General features: G+C 37.2%; 1 protein-coding gene across 1 annotated transcript; it reads left to right on the top strand.

The window, feature by feature from the left end:
- Positions 1-6,602: 6,602 nt before the first annotated feature.
- LOC122000340 (dihydrofolate reductase-like) lies at positions 6,603-9,216 on the top strand. The gene is made up of 6 exons (XM_042554772.1): positions 6,603-6,770; positions 6,906-6,998; positions 7,930-8,028; positions 8,309-8,350; positions 8,462-8,693; positions 8,771-9,216. The coding sequence occupies exons 1-6, from the start codon at positions 6,651-6,653 to the stop codon at positions 8,923-8,925; spliced, it is 741 nt and encodes a 246-aa protein (XP_042410706.1). The 5' UTR covers positions 6,603-6,650; the 3' UTR covers positions 8,926-9,216.
- The last annotated feature ends 13,613 nt before the right edge of the window (positions 9,217-22,829 follow it).

Here is a 22,829-nt window from a genome sequence, read left to right as displayed (position 1 = left end):
GTGGTATTTCGTGTGATGGAGCGTTGCTCTTACACTGGAGGATCTATTCTTTGGTGATTTATATCGTTGGTGATCAAATCTGTTTATTGTTGAGGATCTTATGGTTAGAAATGTCTATGATACGGACATTATGTATCATGATTTTACCATTAGGGTTTGCGGAGCCTTAGATGTTTTCATGGACTGGATGATTTTGGTATTCCCAGGATGTTTGGATCAGTTTCCATTGTCTTTGTTGATGATGTTGTGATCTATTTTGGATCCACGGTGAGTTACGCACTTCATCTTTGCATAGTTCTAGAGATGCTTCGACGGAAACATCTATATGTGAAGATCAGTAGTGCGTATTTTGGTTGTCTTCTGTGAGATGTCTGAGACACACGGGCACCAGTAGGAGTATACCGTGGTTCCACAGGAGATAGAGTTTGTTGTCGTTGGGAGTAGTCATAGTCTATAGAAGAGGCTCGCAACTTCCTTTATTTGACTCGATATTCCGGAGATACGTTGAGGGTTTCGCTCGGATTGCTATGCCACTTACACGCTTGACTAGGAAAGGCATGAAGTTCACTTGGACTGAAGATTATGAGATCAGCTTCTAGGAGCTGAAGCGGAGACTTGTGTCGGTTCCGATTTTGGTTTTATCTTCTGGAGAGGACGAATATGTCCTCTACACCGACACATCTATTCAGGGTTTGGGCGCTGTTTTGATGCAGCACGGTACGGTGGTCTCCTACTTTTCGACGGTTGAAGAAGTATGAGGAGAATTACCCTATACATGGTCTGGAGCAAGTCGCCATTATTTTTGCCATGAAGATTTGGCGACATTATTTATATGGTGTTACATTTGAGATTCTCACTGATCATAAGAGTCAAATATTGGTTCACTTAGAAGGAACTTAATCTCTGACAGAGGGGATGGATGGAGTTCCTGAAGGATTATGATTGTACCATTAGCTATCACCCGGGAAAAGCTAATGTGGTTGCTGATGCACTTAGTCGGAAGTCCAGAGGAACTTTAGCTTGTCATCGAGTTGTGGTCACAGACTTGATTCAGGGTTTCTCCGAGTTAGACCTTGAGGAGCAGCGACAGATCGAGCAGGGTATTCTTGTTACCATAGTTGCTCAGTCGTCAATCAGGACGAGAATCCGAGAGACCCAGTTGTTGGGACCTCATAGAACTCAGCGTGAGGCAGAGTGGTCCACACTATCAGACGGAGGATGTTAAAGGCATAAGATTGCCAGAAGAGTTGTGCTGACCCGAGTCGGAGACTCTTAGAGTTCTCCATTTGCGATCATGTATTTCTGCGAGTTTCACCCACGAAAGGGGTGAAGAGATTTGACCTCAGAGGTAAGCCAGCTCCGTGATACATTGGACCTTTCCAGATCTCGGAAAGGATTGGAGCAGTAGTTTACTGGTTGGCACTATCGTCGTCCTTGGCAGACGTTCACACCGTATTCCACGTATCTATGCTGAGGAGATACGTACCCGATCCGATACATGTGCTGACAGATATTCCAATTCCAGTTCAGCCTGACATTATATATGAGGAGGTTCCGGTACGGATTCTCGACCGGAAAGAGCGTCAGTTGCGGAACAAGACAATCCGGCTGGTTAAAGTCGAATGGCAGCATCATTCGGATGAGGAGGCTACTTGGGAGCTCGAGGATACGATCCGAGCTCGATATCCCCATCTTTTCACTTGAGGTATGTGATTTATTTACCGTTCAGCATTTATACTCTATATCTGTTGTTAGTACTTGCTGATGGTAGATAACGAAATTTGGGGACTAAATTTTTATTAGTGGGGGAGAATGTAAAATACCGGAAAATAGGCAAATATTAATAAGGGAATTTTCCGGAATTTTTGGAAATTTTTCGGGAATTTTTCGGAGCTGGTATGGACGAGTTAACGGGGACAAAAACGGGACCCGGAAAAGCCTGTTTAGGCTACCCCATTTAAGCGAGGAAATGTTTATAATTACATTTCCTTTTTCTTTTATTTTCTTTATTTTGTTTTCTTTTCTTTCCTCACGCCGAACCATTTCATTTCCTCCTGATTTCCCCTGCGACGCCGAAGCCCTAATCGAAGCCGGCGGTTTCTTCCTCGCCAAAACTGAAATCTCTCGGCCACTTCTCCTCTCCTTTGCCTTTCTTTTCTTCCTCTCCACAGCCGAGTGACCTTGTTCCCTAGCGAGCCACGAGCTTCCATTTTTTTTTTCTCTTCTTCTTTCCATCCCCGACGCCTCTGCCCTAGCATCTCGCGTCGCCACCACAGCCGACCACCGCGAGCCCTATCTCCGATCACCTCACATCAGAGCCGAGCTTTCCTCCATCTCGAGTGCCCTAGTCGGCTCCGACGCCACTGCCGACCACCGCCTTGTTCCTTGCTTGAGCAGCCGGCGATCGTAGGGATCTTCCTCACTAGTGTCGTGCCCTAGTTTTGCTTTTCACAGTGGTTCTGTCTTCATTGTTCTCTGCCCTAACCGAATCTTGAAGGTAAGGGCCATACCTAGCTGCGGAATTAGGGTTGTGGCAGATCTCAGTTCATGTTCTTCCTTGCTTTGGATCTAGTCACGGTATAAGGTTTTGTTACTGGTTGCTTCCTAGGTGAACGACATCGTGAGTTCCAGTAGGGAGGACTTGCTGTGGTTTTCTTGGTTACGGCAGAAATTCCAACTAGTAGCACTCCTGTTCCAGCAATCAACAGGGCTGTGACTTCAAGGTATGTTGTAGGAAATTAGCTACGTGTGGTAGTTATATAATGGATCATGTGTTGATGGGTTATGTGAATCTGGATGTTCATTAGTGTTAACAAGAGGTGCTAATTTAGGTGAAATCATTGAATTAAGATGAATTGGGAGTTTAGTGGATTAACTGTGTTTAGTTGTAGATCGAGGATTAAATTGAATACTGTGGTTAGTTGTTTATTTATGGTTGGGTTATCTGGTGGTAAGTTGAAGACTGAATTGCCACTAGAATTGATTTAAGTATAGACTTAGATTTAAATGGAATTGATACTCTAGCTTCCTAATCGGATTAGGATTTAGTTTAGCTATTTTTGTTTTTAATGAAAATTAGCTAAATTGTACGATTTATCACAGGACTTTGACGCGAGACGAGTATCTCGAAGTCAGATTTGGATCATTTTATCGGAGGCGGGTACTTTTGACTTATTGTCTTTGATATGCTTAGTAATGAAATTAACATGTTGCATTAATTGTGTTTCTTATTTGTTTCGGTTAATCACTACCCAATACATGTTACCTGTTTGATTGGTTGTTTGTTTGCATCTCATATTGATCTCGTACCTGATTTTTCATGCTCATGGGTAGTGATATAACCATGTTTCACATGTTCAGGACCTAGGTTTGATACCTTATTGATCAGTATATCTTGATATGATTTACTCACTATGGTGCCCATTGTTATATGTCCAGAGGTTGGTTTAGTATATTACCATGCTTAGTGACATGCACCATTTGCATGATCGCATGTTGTGCGATAGATTGCTCCATTATTGTTGAGCATATTGCCAGTTTCATCACTGTTCGGTGCTCCGTTGTGACGCTCATGGGTAGCGTGACACAGCGTGGTAGCACGTCAGTTTGGCTCTTCCGGTGCTCCGTTGGTCCGCTCATGGGTAATGTGACGCAGCGTGTAGCACGTTAGAGATCCCTCCCCGTCATAGTGTACCGGGAGATGAGAGCATTGCGCTCCCCCATTTATGATTTGGGGTAGGAGTACGTGTGTACTCCGACAGCATCCCGTCCACTCGGTCACTCATCAGGGGTAGTGATGCAGAGTGCACGGTTGTCACAGCTCTACCCACTTGGTCCCACTTTTGTTATGAGTTGGCTGACTGCCGTCAGGGGTGACCATGACATTGGCATCATATGCATGATGCATTTATTGTTTGTGATTGTGTTTGCTGCATTTATATGCTGCATATTGTTTGGATACCTATGTTTGACATGCATACAGGTCTTCTATACCTTTCGGACTGTTTGTCCTTATACCGGGTCCTGGTTAGTACAGATTCTCTCCTGTCTACTTCGTTTTGCATTTATCTTTATTTTTATCAGAAGACTGTACGCATGATTAGTGCTAGGTGTTATTTCTTTACTTTGCATATCAATTGTACCTGCTGAGTGTTGGACTCACCCCGCCTCCATTGTTGTTATAATTTCAGGTTGAGGCTGTCCGGAGCAGTTCCAGTCGCTAGTCCCCACTGCACGTAGTGCTAGTCTCCTGCAGACCACGAGGGCCTTTTGGATCTTTTGGTTTTCTTCTTTACTATACCATGTTTTGAACTTGTTATGTTTTGGATACTTTGGATCTTGTATGGATTGTTACTTGTGATGACTTTTATTGGGATTTGTTTTTACTACATGTCTGCCTAGATGGCAGAAGAGGTAAGTTGGTTTTATCACCGGTTTTGAGATTTACGAGTGTAGTTGAGTAGGGTGGTTTTCGAGTCAGAGTACTACTGCTTTGTTTACTTGTTATATAAACTGCGTGGTGATTATTTTTATTTTTGTTATTATTTCAGCCGCATGTGGCTGAGGTATATAGTGCTTGTAGAAAAGTTTCAGATTGTCCGCCGTACAGGGGGGATGCTGCCGAAATTTCTTCGGACAGGGACTCCTCCGGGGCGTGATACTTTGTCTTTGTTTGTTCTCTGAATTGTCAACGAGCGTCGCTTTCTCTCCAAAAGCGCCTTCTTTCAATAGAAAAATACATAAAGAGTGGATATTCGATAAAGAAGAGTAATTATACTAAAAATATGATAAAAGGTGTAGAAATGCATAGATCAAGCGCAAATAAAGTACGTGAATGTGCATCAAAATATGTATAAAAGTATATATAATCTACGCACATGAGCAAATTTCAACACATGTTTGTAAACTTCAAAACTTTATATGAACTTCTACAAGACCTCGTGTATAGTTTCATCATCTATCTAATTGGCTTGACATTCAAGGATTTTCTGGATCAAAAATTGACTCTTTGCTATTCTATAAATGCAATAAAAAATTTACCATATTTTTCCTAATTTACATGGATGATATTTTAATAACTAGAAGCGATCAAGAAGACATCTCTTCTTTCCTTTATCTGCTTAATCAAAAGTTTCTGATTCGGTACCTCGACAAGCCTCGTTTTTTTCTTAGCATTGAGTTTCTTCCACATGATGAAGATTGTCTTATCTCTCAAAGAAAATATATCACTGGACTTCTTCAACGGACTAAAATGGATGACGCACATCCTATCTCCAGACCAATCATTGAAGGAGATTTTAATGCTCCTTCTCCCTCTCCTTTAATAGCTGCCCCTCATATCTATCAAAGTATTATTGGTGCCCTACAATATATTACCATTACATGACCTGACATTGGTTCCCCAATTAATCGTATTTGTCAATTTATGCATTCTCCCACTGAGTACTATTGGGAAGGTATTAAGAGAATTCTTCGTTATCTTAAAGGCACAATTTTACATGGTCTTCTTTTATATCATCAGTCCTTACTAGAGTTAAATGCCTATAGTGATGCAAATTGGGTTGGATCTCCTGAAGACGTTCAACTAGTGGGTATGCAATATTTATGGGACAAAATCTTATTTCTTGGCTCTCAAAGAAGCAATCTACAGTCTCTCACTTTAGCACTGAAAATAAATACAAAGCTATCGCTAATGCGACATTCAAAATTATTTGGCTAGAATCTCTTCTTTCATAATTATAATTTTTTTCCACCTGCTATGCTCAAAATCTGGTGTGATAATAGAGGAGCAACTTATCTCACGATAAATCCAGTTTTTCATGCTTGTACAAGCACGTAGAGATTGATTTTCATTTTATTCGCGAACGTGTGGCAACTCGACGGCTTTTGATTTTTTATATCTCTACAGAAGATCAAATTGCTGATATATTCACTAAGTCATTATCTAGACACAGTTTTACTAAGTTAGCAATCAAACTCAATGTTCGGAAACTCTCGTTGAGTTTGTGATGGGGGGAGGGGTAATAACAATAAAGAAAATAATTATGAAAAATAATCTCAAATTGATTTCAACTAATCGAGATTTATCATATTTGTCATCTTAATCAAAGATTGACAGCAAAAGATAGCATTTCTAAATTTATTATATTCACTACTATGATTATTATTATTATAATTGTATATCATATTTAATATTTTCATTATTAATTAGATAATTTATATAAATAAATCCTTTGACTTCATCAACAAAATTCATGCAAAATAATTATTCTCTATTTTTTTTATTTCTATCACCACTATGTCATGTCATATATAAACTCCTTAAATCTCAAGAAGTTTATTATTGACAGATACAACTTTATTAATTTAGATGTTTAATTATATGTTCTTGCTCGATCATTTCATCAATTTAGTTTCCGACTGTGCTTTTTTTCTTGCGATCTGATGTGCAATTTAGAATAATTTAGAAACTGTGTGGTCGATCTTTAGGGTGACATGGGACTTAAAATGAGTTTTTCCTGAAAGGTGGTAGTTAGAACAAGAAGTTGAGGTGAAGGGGGAAGGGTAGGTGGCAACTACCACTGCCCAGAGTGCTTACTTATTCACATGATCAGAGAGGATTCAAGAGCAATCGGAGTTTGACGAAGAAGATGACCGGACAAGAGAAGATGATGAAGGTTCTATGCCTCCATGGCTTCAGAACTAATGGGGGCTTCTTGCGCAAACAAATCAGCAAGTGGGATCCTTCCATCTTCCAACACTTCCAATTGGTACTTTTTCCTCCAATCCTTTCATTTTTTTTTTTTAAAGAAGTTTTTTATTTGAAAGTATATTTTAAATTGCTCTTGTTCTATCGTCCGTATGCGTTTGATTTGATGTATGTTCATGCCGTACGGCTTCTGCAGGACTACCCCGATGGCATTTTCCTAGCAGGTGGGAAGTCGGACATTGAGGGTGTATTCCCACCACCCTATTACGAATGGTTCCAATACAACAAGGTCATCTCAAAGTTTAGGTTATAAAAATTTTTAAACAAAAAAATTTAAAACCGTCCTTTTTATTAAAATCATGAATATATCTTTCTTAATTTATTATCAAAATACTGATCCATCCCATGTCATATTTTTCTTTCTTAAATTATCATTATTTTTCACAGAATGAATACTTGAGTTCTGATTAACACTAATAACACTATATTATAATAATTATGATTTATAGTTGTTATAATATGAACACTTTATCTCTAATCAACACTTATCAATATTATTTTATAATAACATTTAAATTCTGATCATTTGGAGGATGATTTATAACTATTAAATATGACATTTTATCTTTGTTAAACACTGATTAACACTAATGAATAATAATATATTATAGTAACTACAAATCATAATTATTTTAATATAGATATTTTATTTTTGATTAATATTAGTCAACATTATATTATAACAGCTATAAATCTCATATGCTATAAATGTGTACTTGTATTCACCCTCTAGCCACATGGCGATCGGGTATAAACTGATCTCATGATTTACCCCTCTTCACATAATTTGGAGATGGACTATGAGGGATGCCTAAATGAATACTAAAATTGTAGCAATTATATTGTATAGCACTATGATCCACTTTAACGCGTGTAACAGAGTATAATTACAGTAATTATGAAATTATAGTTGTTATAATTATGTAATAACTATGGGATCATAGTTGTTATAATTACGTAGTAGTTATGACCTTATAACTACTATAATAATGTAAAAAACAAAGATAATTTTGGAAAAAGAAAATACAGAAATAAAAATAAATATTGTTTTGATAATAAATGAAAAAGACGCTTTGGACTTTCTCCTTGAATTTTTTTTATGAGATAAGTTGATTCTATATATATTGTGTAAATCGATTCGCTTAACGTACGTCGAGCAGGAGTTTACTGAGTACGAGAATTTGGAGGAGTGCATATCCTTCTTGTGCGATTACATGATGAAAAATGGCCCCTTTGATGGATTGCTTGGCTTCTCTCAGGTAGGTACAGAAGAGACTCACCATTTTTTTTCCTTTCCCTTTATTATCTGTAGAAAAAGGGTGGTTTGAGTAGATTGAGCTTATCATGCAAAGCTGCCCCTTGAAAATCTTTACTGCTCCTACTTTTACTCTAAGCAAACTGAAAGTCCACTCTAAACAACTACAGTATTTCAGGCATGATTCATAAATGCCTGTGATTGTTTCCTTTTTCGATAAAAGAAGAGCTGATCAAGCCCACTCTAATCTCTTCCGTAATCAGTCTTATATATCCATGTCACAGGGTGCAGTACTAGCAGCAGTTCTGGCAGGCTATCAAGCCCAGGCAAGTTACTCACTGAACTCCTCTCCTCAGTGATCCTGAACATTGAACTCACTCTGCATGACTAGGGTGTTAAACATGTCAATTCAAAACTACAATTGTGATGATCAACAGGGACAGGTACTGAAGGACCATCCCCCAATAAAGTTTTTGGTCTCGATATCAGGTAGCATGTTCAGAGACCCGAGCATATGTGACATTGCCTACAGAGACCCCATCAAGGTGAAATCTGTGCACTTCATTGGGGAAAAGGATTGGCTGAAACTTCCCTCTGAGGATCTCGCTTCTGCCTTCGATAATCCACTGGTTTTGAGGCATCCTCAGGGCCACACTGTCCCCAGATTAGGTTGGTACAAAAGTTTACCCTCATGAGTGATAATAATTAAACGGCAACACATGAGAAGAATTGTTTGTGATCGACAGATGAGGGAGCTGTGAATCAATTAAGTGAATGGACTGAAAGCATTTTCAGAAGTAATCTAGCCAGTGATCATGCATCTCGTCCAGGGAGTGTTGAATCTAATACGAGCAGCATCGAGCAAGGTGCAACACAAACTAATGATCCATTATATCAGTAGAAGATGTTTCAGCGAGTGCATGAACAATCTGGCTGTGACTTGGTTGATGCCTAAATAAGTTACAGAACACGGACTCTTCTTCTTCTCATGTGATGTTTTCTTTTTATCCTAGTCACCAAACACATGGGTAAGGTATCTTATCAAGTTCAACTTTTAGTGAGTGAGTGACACTTGATTCATTTTAGATTGAAGGCGAGATCAACCTTGCTTGCACAATCCAACAATGGACTCAAGACGAGCCAATTATACGCAATTATTAAATAAAGAAAAAAGACACCCAATCAAAGTGAAGGAAATGCTTGAAAGAATAAGAGAATGCCTTGTGTCACTTCCTACACATGGATATCTTATAAAAATGAACCACTGATATTAATGCCTCGTAACATGCTCATTTCCAAAAGCTACTACTAATTATCTCTCGCGTCCTAATCGCGTGTGAACTACTCTAAATAAATAAAGTGGCTTTAAAGACGGTGATCATTACAATTCTTCAGCATGCTAATCCTTGTCCACTTTGCTCTCTCTTCATATTCTGAACTCAGTAAAGGTGGAACGAAAGAGACCAAAGCTGCAATATCTTTGTTTTAAATTGCCCATGCGCATGGGAAGACAGCCCTAGTTGAGAATCTTGTGCATGAGTGGGGTTTGGTGAATTTATAATTGACCAGGGCATTTGTAAATTCAGTTGTCGTTGGGTTTGCAATAGAAGGACATACAACAATACTAGTAAGATATCTAACATACCAGACTCGAAATCCACGACTATGTATGTGTTTACTATTGAAGGACGAGCGAGAAATTATAGAAGTCCTCAAAATAAGATTACATATCTTAATCTAAAATAGAGTCGAGTTCTTAGCTTTAGACAAAGTTAGAGAAGAAGCGGAATGACTTTGTAACTTGTTAGAGGACATTTCAAGTTGGGCAAATCCTATTTAGTAGAAATAATAGTCAAGTGGCTATAGGGAACAGACAAAGTAACATATATAGTGATAATATCATAATCTCTAATGATGTGATTTTCCTTAACTATGTGAAGTCGAAGAAGAATTCAATAGATTCTGCTTACAAAGGCTTACGTACACAGATTAATTCAATTGCTTGTGTAGGGGAATAAATCTAAAATTACTCCAACTCGTTCCAATTATAAATTAGGTGCAACCTACACATGGGTAGAGATTAATTAGAAAACGCTTTTAATTTCTATATTGTGTTGGAAAGGGTATAATGCATGGGACATTGGAGGATGCTTTTGATAGTAGATCATATATAAGTCAAAATGATGACCGTTTCAAAATTGAAAGCACCTATTTTTAGTCAAAAGCCATCCTATCTTAGGATTGCGATGACATAATTTTTTTAAAATAGATTTGTTCCTTTCGGTTGTACTTCGAGGTCACATTAGAAATTTGTTTCTAAGATACAACAAGATGATCACATCGACAATCAAAGTTATTCGTGGTGAATCGAATGAATACCCAAACGCTCACCAATAGAATTGTCGAGTAGAGTGCACGACAAAGAGAAAGAAATGAAGGGAACGAAGGTAGAATGATTCCAAGGATTATGTGTTTGCCCCCTCTACTCAAGATCATGGCCTCCACCACTTGGGTTGAACTTCAAGTAGTGACAATAAAAGATTCTCTTCTACCTAACCAGGCTAAACCTATCTCGGTTATTGATAGAGGAACCATCAGTATAGTGGAAGCATGAAATTATTTTGAGTTCGTATACTGAAACTATATTTTTAACTGTCTTGTTGACTCGTTGTACATTGTATATAACATAAAGAGAACACTAAGGAAATGTGGAAATCCCTGGACAAGAAATATAAGACAGAAAATGCAGGGTCTAAGAAGTTCATTGTGATCCAATTCTTGGACTACAAAATGGTTGATTATAAGACAGTGATCAGCCAAGTCTAGGAGCTTTAAGTGATCCTACACAAAATTAATTATGAGGGTATGGTGCCGAGTAAAATCTTTTAGGTGGCAGCTATCATTGAAAAGTTATCTTCCGACCGAAAGAACTTCAAGAATTACATAAAGCATAAATGGAAGAAGATGAATGTCGAGTAACTCGTTAGATTTTGCATTGAGGAAGATAATGAGAGTTTAGAGAAGAGATTACTCTCTCAAGTTATTGTGAAAGTTAACATGATCAAGCACGGTCAAAGCTCGAAAAGAAAGAACCTCGGAGCTTCCAAAGTGGCTAAAGTGGGATCCAGAGGAAGCATAAAGAAGAAATTCTTTAGGATTGTTGGGATTCAATCAAAGTCCCACATTGGAAAGATTTGGTAAAGATCATGGGGTTAAAAGGTTGCATGATATCTCCATTGGAATGAGGCCTTTTGGGTAGAGCCCAAGAGCAAAGCCATGAGGGCCTAGGCTCAAAGTGGACAATATCATGCCATTGTGGAGATATGTGAACATCCTTTGGGCGCAAAAAATGGTATCAAAGTCATGGTCCGGACCAGATGCCAAGTGGAACGACCTTGAACGAAGTTGAGGGTGGGCCCGGAGTAGGTCAGGGTGACTGGATGTTCGTGTGAGGCCTGAAGCAGGTCAGGGTGATTGGATACTTGTGCGGAAGCAAGTAGGTCAGGGTGACTAGATGCTCGCAGGGAAGCCCGAAGCAGGTCAGGGTGACCGGATACTTGCGGGGAGGCCCAGAGCAGGTCAGGATGACTGGATGCTTGCGGGGAGGTGAGTAGGTCAGGATGACCGGATGCTCGCAGTGAGACCCGAAGCAGGTTAAGGTGACCGAATGCTCGCGGGGAGGCCTGAAGTAGGTCAAGGTGACCGGGTGTGGATGCTTGCGGGAAAGCCCAGAGCATGTCAGTGTGACCAGATGCTCGCGGGGAGGCCCGAACCATGAGAGTAATCATGATACTTCGTTTGAGGGGGAGGATTGTTGGGGTTCAATCAAAGTCCCACATTGGAAAGATTTGGTAAAGATCATGGGATTAAAAGGATGCATGATATCTCCATTGGAATGAGGAGGCCCGAACCATGAGAGTAATTATGGTCCTTCGTTTGAGGGGGAGGATTGTTGGGGTTCAATCAAAGTCCCACATTGGAAAGATTTGGTAAAGATCATGGGGTTAAAAGGATGCATGATATCTCCATTGGAATGAGACCTTTTGGGTAGAGCCCAAGAGCAAAGCCATGAGGGCCTAGGCCCAAAGTGGACAATATCATGCCATTGTGGAGATATGTGAACATCCTTTGGGCGCAACAAGGAAATGTTACAACTATAATTGAATCATCACAAGTCTTCAGAATGCAATCAGGCAAGGAAGAAGTGGGAGGCCATGCAAGGCAGCTCAGCTCGGCCATATAAGACAGCTAAGTCTTTCATGCAACTTAGTCATTTTATGTTGTTCATCCTTTCTATACTTGGCAGCTAAAGCCATCTCAACAAATAAATCTGATTTCGATTGTAATTTCAATTTAGACTATTTCCTTATAATTCTGACAAATATCTATAATAAAATTATGGTATATTATCCAACAAACTCTTCTCCACATCAACAACAAATACAACCATAGCTATTTATAGATTTCTAGTTTACTGCCAAACATCTCAAGTCTATCCCTGGTATTAATTATATTTCTCAAAATCACTAAAAAAAAATTCGTATTAATGACGAGTATTTCCGTTGTTATTCGGTAGCTATTTGCGGTTTAACGATGGAATTACAACGGAAATATGGTAGTCGGAATAGATTAGATCGTGGATTGCTTTAATAATAGAATTTACTTACCATTGTTATCTAGCGATGGAATAAATTTTCATAGCTAAATGTACCGACGGAATTTACAATTCCGTCAATAAATTTAGCTATGGAATTAGTATTTCTATCGGTACATTTAGCTATTAAATTAGTACTTTTATCAGTAAATAGCGACAAAAGTTATGTTTCTATTGGTAACTGGTGAATAGAACATGTTCCTATAACGCTAATTATCGACAGAATCATAAATTTCATCAGTAATTAGTGACAGAAACATAAATTATGTCGGTAATTGGTAAATAAAAATTTGTTTCAGTAAATGCTAATTACCGAAGGAATAGTAAATTTTGTCGATATTTATCTGAAATTTACATTATTCTTATTACGATAATTACCGATAAAATTTATTATTCTATCGGTAATTACTGACAGGTCCTTTAATTCCGTCACTAAATTATAAAATTTTTCACAAATTATACTTTAAATTTATAATTATCTTGTTTATATTTTCCATATCAATACAAATCATCACAAACTTTGTTTACATTCCATTACATTATACACAAACATTCCCAATCCATACACATACAACTAATTCATTAAACTATATATTCTAAACCTCATTACAATCCATACACAAACAATCAAATCTACTTTTCAAATCCATACAAACTACCATAATAAACTATCCAATAACGATACATAAATTTAAAGACATACAAATCATGTCCATAATCTACTACAAAGACATCCAAATAGAATCTTATAAGATGGTTCTATCAAATCTTATAGAAAGCACAATTACGAGGTAAAATGATTTAAAAATTAATAATGAGAAAATACATTAAAAATAGGAATGTATAACTAATTTTACAAGTAAAAAAGGTACCTAAATAATATTTTGGATATCAGATGGTAGTGATATATAGACCGATGAATTGTCCCGAGGAAATGTAATACAATTAGTGATGATCATATTATAATATCAAAACTAAATAAATATATTTTACATGTTTTATGAGTGATTAAAAAAACTAAGTTGTAATTAGTGTTGGTTGCTACTGGGAAAGTCTAACGGTTCCACTATACAAAAATTTTGTACAAAGGTCTGAACCTTTCCTAGCTACCATGTGTTCTTTCAAATTAAACTTGGATCGCCTGCGGAACTTAAAACGTTTGATCGCAAGTTTAACTTATATATTCTTTTAGGTTTAGACTTGGATCTCCTGCGGAACTTAACACGTTCGATCCAAATTACCTAGGTCACAAAGTTAATTAAATATTAATTTTCAAATTTGACTTACAGGACTGCATGGCGAGGCACATGGCCTTCTTGGATATGGGAACAACCACCACCGCCTAGACAAAGTCTTTTAAGGAAAGTTAATATTTAATTTCCTTAAATAACTCTAGGTTAACCAAAAAGAATAATCGAAGCATAAGTTCGAAAAGAAAACAAAAGAACACAACATCGAAAACTAATTTGAAATCTAGAATCACATGCCTCTTGTATTTGGTATTTTTATAAAGAAATAAAACTAGTATGATGCGAAAAATAATTACTAGTTATACCTTTCTTTGTGAACTTTCAATGGCCTCTTGATCTTCTACCGTATTCCTCTTCTAACCTCGGACATTGTGTGGGCAATGATCTTCCGAGATGAGAACCACCAAGGCACCTTATTCTTCCTTCCTTCAAGTTTCGGCCAAGCAAAAACTTCCAAAGGATGAAGAACTTTTTTCCACCAACCAAGCTCCAAGGGATGCAAGAAACAAGCCTCCTTTCTCTCCTTTGCTCCAAGCTAGATCCGGCCACTTCTATGTCTTCAAGAGGTGATGAAGTCTCGACCACAAGAAGGAGAAGAGAGAAGGGGAAGGGGAAACTCTAGGGGCCGGCCACACCTAGGAAGAAAAGAGAGAAAGAAAAAGAATAGAGTCATTTTTCATGAAGGCACCTCTACCCCCTCTTTTATAATCCTTGGTCTTCGCAAATAAAGAAATTTAAATAAAAATTTCCTTAATTCCTTTGCCATGAAAAATAAAAATTATTTTAATTAAAACAATTTTCTTTTTTCAATTACAATGGCCGACCACCTCTTTCCCCAAAACAAGGAGAGTTTTAATTAAAACAAAAATTAAAATTTCCTAATTTGTTTCCAGAAATTTAAAAAATTTCTCCAATAATTTTAATCCCTTCATGATTGGTTAATAAAAAGGAAATTTTATAAATTAAAATCTTTCTTTTAAACACGTGGATAATTTTCAAAAAGGAAAGTTATCTCTAACAATTAAAGTCTCATTTCAATTTACAAATAAGGAAAGATATTAAATATTTTCTTAATCTTTTGTAGAAACTAATAAAAGAGAATTTTTAATTTTTAAACTTTCTTTTAAATCATGAACATGATTAAAAGGAAAGTTTTTATCAAAATTAAAATCAACCTTTTAATCTACAAATAAGGAAAGAGATTTAGCTCTTCTCTTAATCTTTTGTAGAATCTTATAAAAGGAAAGATTTAAATTTTTAAACTCTCTTTTAAATCATGTTATCCACATAAGAAAAAATTTAAAATTAAAATTCTTTTTAATTTTAATAGGGCCGGCCACCTAAGCTTGAGTTCAAGCTAGGGCCGGCCACATGAATTCACCCATGAACCAAGCCATGGCCGGCCCTAGCTTGGTCTCCAAGCTAGCTTGGCCGGCCCCTATAGGATGGGTAAGAAGGTGGGTATAGGTGGGTATAGTATTCTATAATTAAGAGGCTACGATAGGGACCAAGAGGAGGAATTGGTTTTGGTCTCCCGATAAAATTAAGCATCCCGTGTTCGCCCCGAACACACAACTTAATTTTATCAATAATAATTCATTCCACTAGAGAATTATTATTGAACTACCGCACCAATCCCAAATTACATTTTGAGCTCCTTCTTATTATGAGTGTGTTAGTCTCCCTGTGTTTAAGATGTCGAATGTCCACTAATTAAGAGTTACTGACAACTCATTTAATTAATATCTTAGTCCAAGAGTAGTACCACTCAACCTTATCGTCATGTTGGACTAAGTTCACCTGCAAGGTTTAACATGACAATCCTTATGAACTCCTCTTGGAGACATTCTCAACCTAGATTACTAAGACAGTTTCCTTCTATAATCAACAACACACACTATAAGTGATATCATTTCCCAACTTATCGGACTTATTGATTTATCGAACTAAATCTCACCCATTGATAAATTAAAGAAATAAATATCAAATATATGTGCTTGTTATTATATTAGGATTAAGAGCACATACTTCCATAATAACTGAGGTCCTTGTTCCTTTATAAAGTTAGTATAAAAAGAAACGACCTCTAATGGTCCTACTCAATACACTCTAAGTGTACTAGTGTAATTATATAGTTAAGATAAACTAATACCTAATTACACTACGACTTTCCAATGGTTTGTTCCTTTCCATCTTGGTCGTGAGCTACTGTTTATAATTTATAAGGTACTGATAACATGATCCTCTGTGTGTGACACCACACACCATGTTATCTACAATATAAATTAATTGAACAACTACATTTATCATAAATGTAGATATTTGACCAATGTGATTCTTATTTCTAGATAAATGTTTATACCAAAAGCTAGACTTTTAGTATACATCCTAACATCATGTCCATAATCTACTACAAAGACATCCAAATAGAATCTTATAAGATGGTTCTATCAAATCCTATAGAAAGCACAATTACGAGGTAAAATGATTTAAAAATTAATAATGAGAAAATACATTAAAAATAGGAATGTATAACTAATTTTACAAGTAAAAAAGGTACCTAAATAATATTTTGGATATCAGATGGTAGTGATATATAGACCGATGAATTGTCCCGAGGAAATGTAATACAATTAGTGATGATCATATTATAATATCAAAACTAAATAAATATATTTTACATGTTTTATGAGTGATTAAAAAAACTAAGTTGTAATTGAACATATCTCATAAAGATGCTACTCAGCAAGGCCCCATGGGTTGAGTCTCCTATGACTTAAAACGATCTATGATTGGGTAAATTGAGCAATGAGTGCTCGCATCTCGGCCAAGACAGCATCATTTCTCACATCCCTTTTGATCATCCTCTCCTCCATTGTCATCAGTTAATTCCTCAGGTCTTGATTTTCTTGTCTTAGCGACTGTAACTCAATAGAAGAAGAACCAGGGCGATCCTAGGCATCCTAAAATGATCAAATGTCACTTTGGCTTGGGAGCCAAAGTCATAGAGAGTGGAGTTCTTTATTCTTTCATCGATAACATCATAATAAATGTCATTTATTGTCTCGGTCGATAGAGCCTACGACTCCCCTCCCTCTACTGGTGATGAAAATGTTTGGGTCACTCTATTAGTCATTTCCTCCCGTGTAAAGAAAAGTATATGATTAATATTTGGTACACAATTACTAAAGCTTATCATTGTTAACGGTTATATGTAATAAAGTTAATATTCTTACGTCTATGGGCAGGGATCGAGAATCGACAAATGTGTCATTACTTTTCTTATGAGTCGTGTTAAATATATCTCAACAATTGTGAGGTCTCTATAGAGTACTTCCTGCATATACAAAAAAAAAGTAGTATCAAATTTATACAAAAACGATAATAAATTAAAATTACTTATATAACTTTAAATTAAACTCACCAAATTGATAACATGTTCTACAATAAACTTAGATTCGGAAGTATCACCAATGGGCTCTATATTTCTATTTAATCGAGCAGCAATAGAATTTGACATCCACCTATCTGTAACTTAGGTAGCAATCCATGCAACCCAAATCTCTTCTGATACATGTGATGGTCTCGTGCCATTCTTTCTCAAATTGTATAAGAGATCTTTGTACAGTCTTGCACAATAAATATTCCAAGTTTCTTTAAATCGAGCCTCCTATCCTACCTCCCAAGTATATTTTTTCTGCAATAATAAGTTAAAAAAATTAGTATACTAAAAGATAAATTTATAATACAATAGCAAATATATTCAATTTCCTTACCATAAATTCCTGATAATAGAAATTCTTTATCTCCTAGTCTATATGCCTCAATGTAGTGACAAAAGTGCAGGCTCTCTCTTTCAATTTCTCATTTATGTACATCTTTACCCGATGACCATCTGGAATAAAACTGCATGAAAAAAATATTACTGTCTGGTCTGACTTGATAATATCTACAAAATAATATTGCAATTGCATAATATTATTACTAACATGATGATATATGTAAAAAATAAGATGGAAGCATAATTTATTTGATGAATAATAATGTTAATATTTAATCATTAATACAATCTAAATCATGAACATTAATAGTTTTTAAGTCATCATCGCTAGACTCTGTTAGTTCAACAAGCTTCTCACTATTAGGCATATCTCCATTATCTATCTCCTCATAAGTGACATTAACATCTATAAGTAATTGAGATGTAAATTGAAGTTACGAATCAACTGAATGTCCCTCCACTTCATCATTCTGAAATGCATTATAGTTTTGAACAATGATGGTGTTTGGCATTTCTATGGTCAAACAAGGCTTCATTCGACAAACAACCAACTATTCACTAGAAAATCTTCTCTTCGTAGAGTATTCGAGTATTTAAGATAGAAAACTTAATTCACTTGTATAGAAAAAAAGAAATGTTTAAACTTGTTGAACCTTTTGTTTGCATTAATCTTAACTAAATTATAGTTTGCATGTATTCTATACCCTATTTTTAGAGTCAGTTTATACCATAAATATTTGAATAACACACACCTTTTTAAAAGTAATGCAGGATATTTAACTTCTACGATTTCGTCAAGTCTATCATAGTAATCAAATTCAGTGTTACTGTTGTTAATAGATCATTGAACGTAAACACCAGAATTATAGGTATATCTACGTGAATCCCGTTGTGCTACGTGAAATTTGAAGTCATTAATATAGTAACCAGAGTACACTGTTCTCTTACGAAGAGGTCCAAATGTAAAATTTATTATCCTAAAATTTTGTATATTTGATATTCTACGATCATTCACCTATAAAAGTAGTTATGATATAAATTATATGGAAATTTAATATGGATATATGAAATTTAAATTATTCTCTAACTTACATAGATTTGAAATTATAATGTAAATTATGTCTCTAACTTTTCAGCTATTTCACTTGCATCAATTGATAAATGTTATAGCTGTAGTTATTGTTCGTATAAGTTGTCAGGGTAGGTAATTTTAAGACAATTGGGATAACAAACAAGCATAATAGGATAAATATTTGATTAAATAAGTCAACTCACTTTATGTATGGTTTGACATCATCACAGTTTAGGACTATGTATGTTCTTGCAATATGGTATTCTTGCTGAGTTAACGGTCTAGAAATAGATGTTAGTACCCCAAGGTAGTTTTGATGTAATCAAACAAGTTAAGTTATGTTCTGTTGTATTTAACCATGTGTCTAAGTGTGCAGAAACTTAGGAACACAGGACGTCAAGCAAAAGACACAACTAATGAGAAGGACGGTACAGGAGAGAGCTGACGGGCTCAGTACGTCTGAGGGACGAGATGCTGCAGAAGAGTGCGTGAGCGGACCAGAAGGAGGCGCACGACATTTTTGAGGGACGAGAAGCCAGAGTGGAAGCTTGCTCGAGAAGGCCGGAAGTTGAGTTCAAGTGAGCCCTATTCCGGATGGCCGAAATCACCTAAGTGAGCAGAGCCAGAGTGGAAGACCCGGACCGTTGAGAATGGAACCAAAGCAGGAGGCTGGGACCAAAAGTTAGCAAAAGGTTGCCTTCTGGGGCTCGGGGCGCCCGGACTCCGGGCGCTCGAAACCCTTAACTTAGCCACATTCGACATGGCATGTACCGTTGCGTCAGGGATACAATATTATCCCATTCTAGGTGCCTGGAATCCTTCCATGCACCCCCAAGCAAGGCTACATAAGCAGTCATACTCCCAGAAGCTGAAGACAACAAGAAAAAGAGAAACAACACTTGTACTCGTTCAGTTTTCTGTTTGACTTATGTTTTTGTGTGTTAATTGATATAAAGAGGCTTCTCCGCCTGAAGGAGAAATTAGTGTGACTTCATCTGCCTTGGATTAACAACCTCCCTGGTTGTAACCAAGTAAACTTGCTATGCCTCTTTCCTTTTAATCTCTTTTATTATTCTTATGCAAGTGTTATTTTAATTACATTATAAGTCGAGAAAGGTTCATTTGCTTAATTTGTGCAAGGGTTATTCACCCGTCCTCTAGCCGACCGCCAAGGGTCCTAACAATAGATGCACCAATTAGTAATAAGTTTTGTCCTAATATACCTATTAATAACTATAACATATTTCAATCTAAGAATTGGTGCACAAGAAGGGAATTCATGCATAGAAGTTATCATGGTCTACAATATCAAGATATTTTAAATCAAAATTTAGATTGGTCGTGGCCAGCCAATTTGTCCGAAAATTCTTCCTAAATATTTTTACAATGAAAATATTATCCAGATTAGTCCCAGAATTCATTACAGAATGTGACATTTTTTTATAGTGCAAGGGGCAATAAGCAATTCGATCGTTGCCAACGAGTCACATGCAAGCTGGTCGCGATAAGCCAATCTCGTTGCGAGTAAGGTGGTTGGGCCCAAGCTCGTAGCCATGAGATCTAAAGGGTAGAGGAGAGGAAGAGAGGCTTACTAGGCAAGAGAGGAGTCGGAGAGAAGATCGAAGAGAAGCCAGATAGAGGCTGCAATGCCGGAGAGAGATCCAAATAATGCGAGAGAAGAAGGAAGGGAGGTTCGGGTTGACAATAATAGGGCAAATTCACTGATTGAATCATAATTTAATTGGTATTTACCAATTGAAATATGATTCAGTCGGTAAAATACTGACTAAATTATAATTTGGTCGATATTTATTGACTGGATTTGTTGGGATCTTGTAATGGTGGTGCAGTCTTAGCGCGAGCGGAATGATGGTATACCACCATCTTGGCGAAGTCGAGGCTAAAGTTAGACTCTATCTCTTTAAGATGAATTTTTTCCACACAGGGGTGCTCACAGAACATGGCAATTGTCTCCCAAGATACAACGACTTTATCTAGCGATAACAGCACTGCATATCGCAAGACCTCCGAACTGAAGAAGATTCTCGAACTCTCCAATGCAAATATGGAATGCAATGTTTGCTTTTCTTGGAAGGAATTGAGTGAGTGAAATGAGGATGTGAGGGATCTTATTTATACTAAATGAAGGGGTATAAGAACCTCTTGGTTTAATTAGATCTCATCCATCCATTTTAAATTGGATGATGTAGATCACATCCTTTCCTAAGAGACACAATATCTCTTCATTAGATGCCACCCTTTAGGAATCAATGAATGAGATTAAGCCATCCAAAGGGCACTTAAACGTTTCAAGTTGGATGACCAAGATTTGTCAATCTTGATCCAACGATCTAGATTTAATTTCTCATTCAATTTAAATTTCCAACAATCCCCCACATGAATGAAAATTAATGCATGCATGTTATCACCTAAGGAGAGTTCAATCAAAAAATTATTGCATCAAGAGAGGTAGCTTGTGGCTTTGAACCTTCCGTAGTAGAATACCATCAAATTTACTAAGTTGCTTAGTGAACATAATGTCTTGAACTACTCAGTCATTTGTGTAAACCAAGACAATTGTACGTACACAATAACTTTTCTCATTTCTTTATAGTTCTCATTGTTTTGTCCGTTTTGGCCATGGACAACATCTTGGATTCATAAGTATTTCATTGAAGTGGCATGTCTTCATACTTATATAGCTGACCTCCTATAAAGAGTATCCTACTTTACTCTACTTTTTCAAGTATAGGAGTCATTAAAAGTCTATAACTTAACCTCACTACATATCATAGGTAGCACTTTTCCATCCTAGGAATTGTTAAGGTCGAAATGTGCTAGGGGGGGGTGAATAGCTCATCACGCTCGTTGTTGCTTGTTTCTTGGTGATGATATACAGCGGAAAGAACAAAAACACAAATACAACACTAACACAAAGGATTTACTTGGTATCCACCTCAAGAAGAGGTGACTAATCCAAGGATCCACACACACGAGCACTCTCCACTATGAAAGCACTCATTTACGGTAACTACCGAAGGCGGAGAAGCCTTACAATACTCTCAGTACAAGAAGAAAGAAAGGGAAGCAAATACAAGTAAGATCTTACAAGATTTACAGCATAAAATCCTAACCCTAGCTTCTTCTTCTTGTGTTGAACGTCTCTTGATCTTGGAAGGACAACAACCCTTGCTCCAAGAATGCTTCAAGAATTGGCATGAGTCTCTATGGAGAAGTCGTTGAGAATCGCGTGAAGAGGAATCAAAGAGCTGCTGAAGAAATCGCTCGTCAATGGCTATAACCTGCGCAATGGTCTGATTTCAATCGATTGAATTGCTCTCAATTGATTGGAGAGGCTTTGAATCAATCGGTTGATTGATTCAGAGTGCCTCTGTGCTCTCTGGAAAGGGCTGGAATCGATTGCCCGATCGATTCAAGGCTCTCTTGTGATTTCCAGCCTCCCAATCGATCACCTGATCAATTGGAGGCTCCCAATCGATCGGGCGATCGATTGGAGGTTCCTAATCGATCGAGCGATCGATTGGGAGGGCTTCTGTGCAATGACATCACTCCCCCAATTGATCCACTGATTGATTGGGAGGAGTTTTTTTGTTGCAGCCACAGTCCAATCGATCAACCGATCGATTGGGCATGATTCAATCGATCGGTTGATCGATTGATCCAACTTGATTTGCCCTAATTAAATCCCAAGCTCCTAAAACCCAATATCTAGTCAACTATGACCTGTTGGGACATCATGCCTAGCAATCTGGTCACCCTCGACCTGTTAGGACTTCCTCACCAAGTGTCTGGTCAATCCCTTTGACCCACTTAGACTTTTCTCCTCGTGCCAAGTATCCGATCAACCCTTTGACCTACTTGGACTTCTCAATACTAAGTGTCCGATCAACCTTGACCCACTTGGATTTCCATGTGCCTAGCTTCATTCACTAGGTCTTTCCATCTGCCTGGCTTCACTCACCAGGTCTTTCACCTGGCTTCACTCACCAGAATTTTCCTTCTGCATAGCTTCACTCATTAGGTCTTT

This window comes from Zingiber officinale, chromosome 7A, assembly GCF_018446385.1.
Source record: "Zingiber officinale cultivar Zhangliang chromosome 7A, Zo_v1.1, whole genome shotgun sequence".
Classification (NCBI taxonomy): Eukaryota; Viridiplantae; Streptophyta; class Magnoliopsida; order Zingiberales; family Zingiberaceae; genus Zingiber; species Zingiber officinale.
The sequence above is the reverse complement of the archived record's forward strand: the minus strand, read 5'-3'. Positions and strand labels throughout refer to the sequence as shown.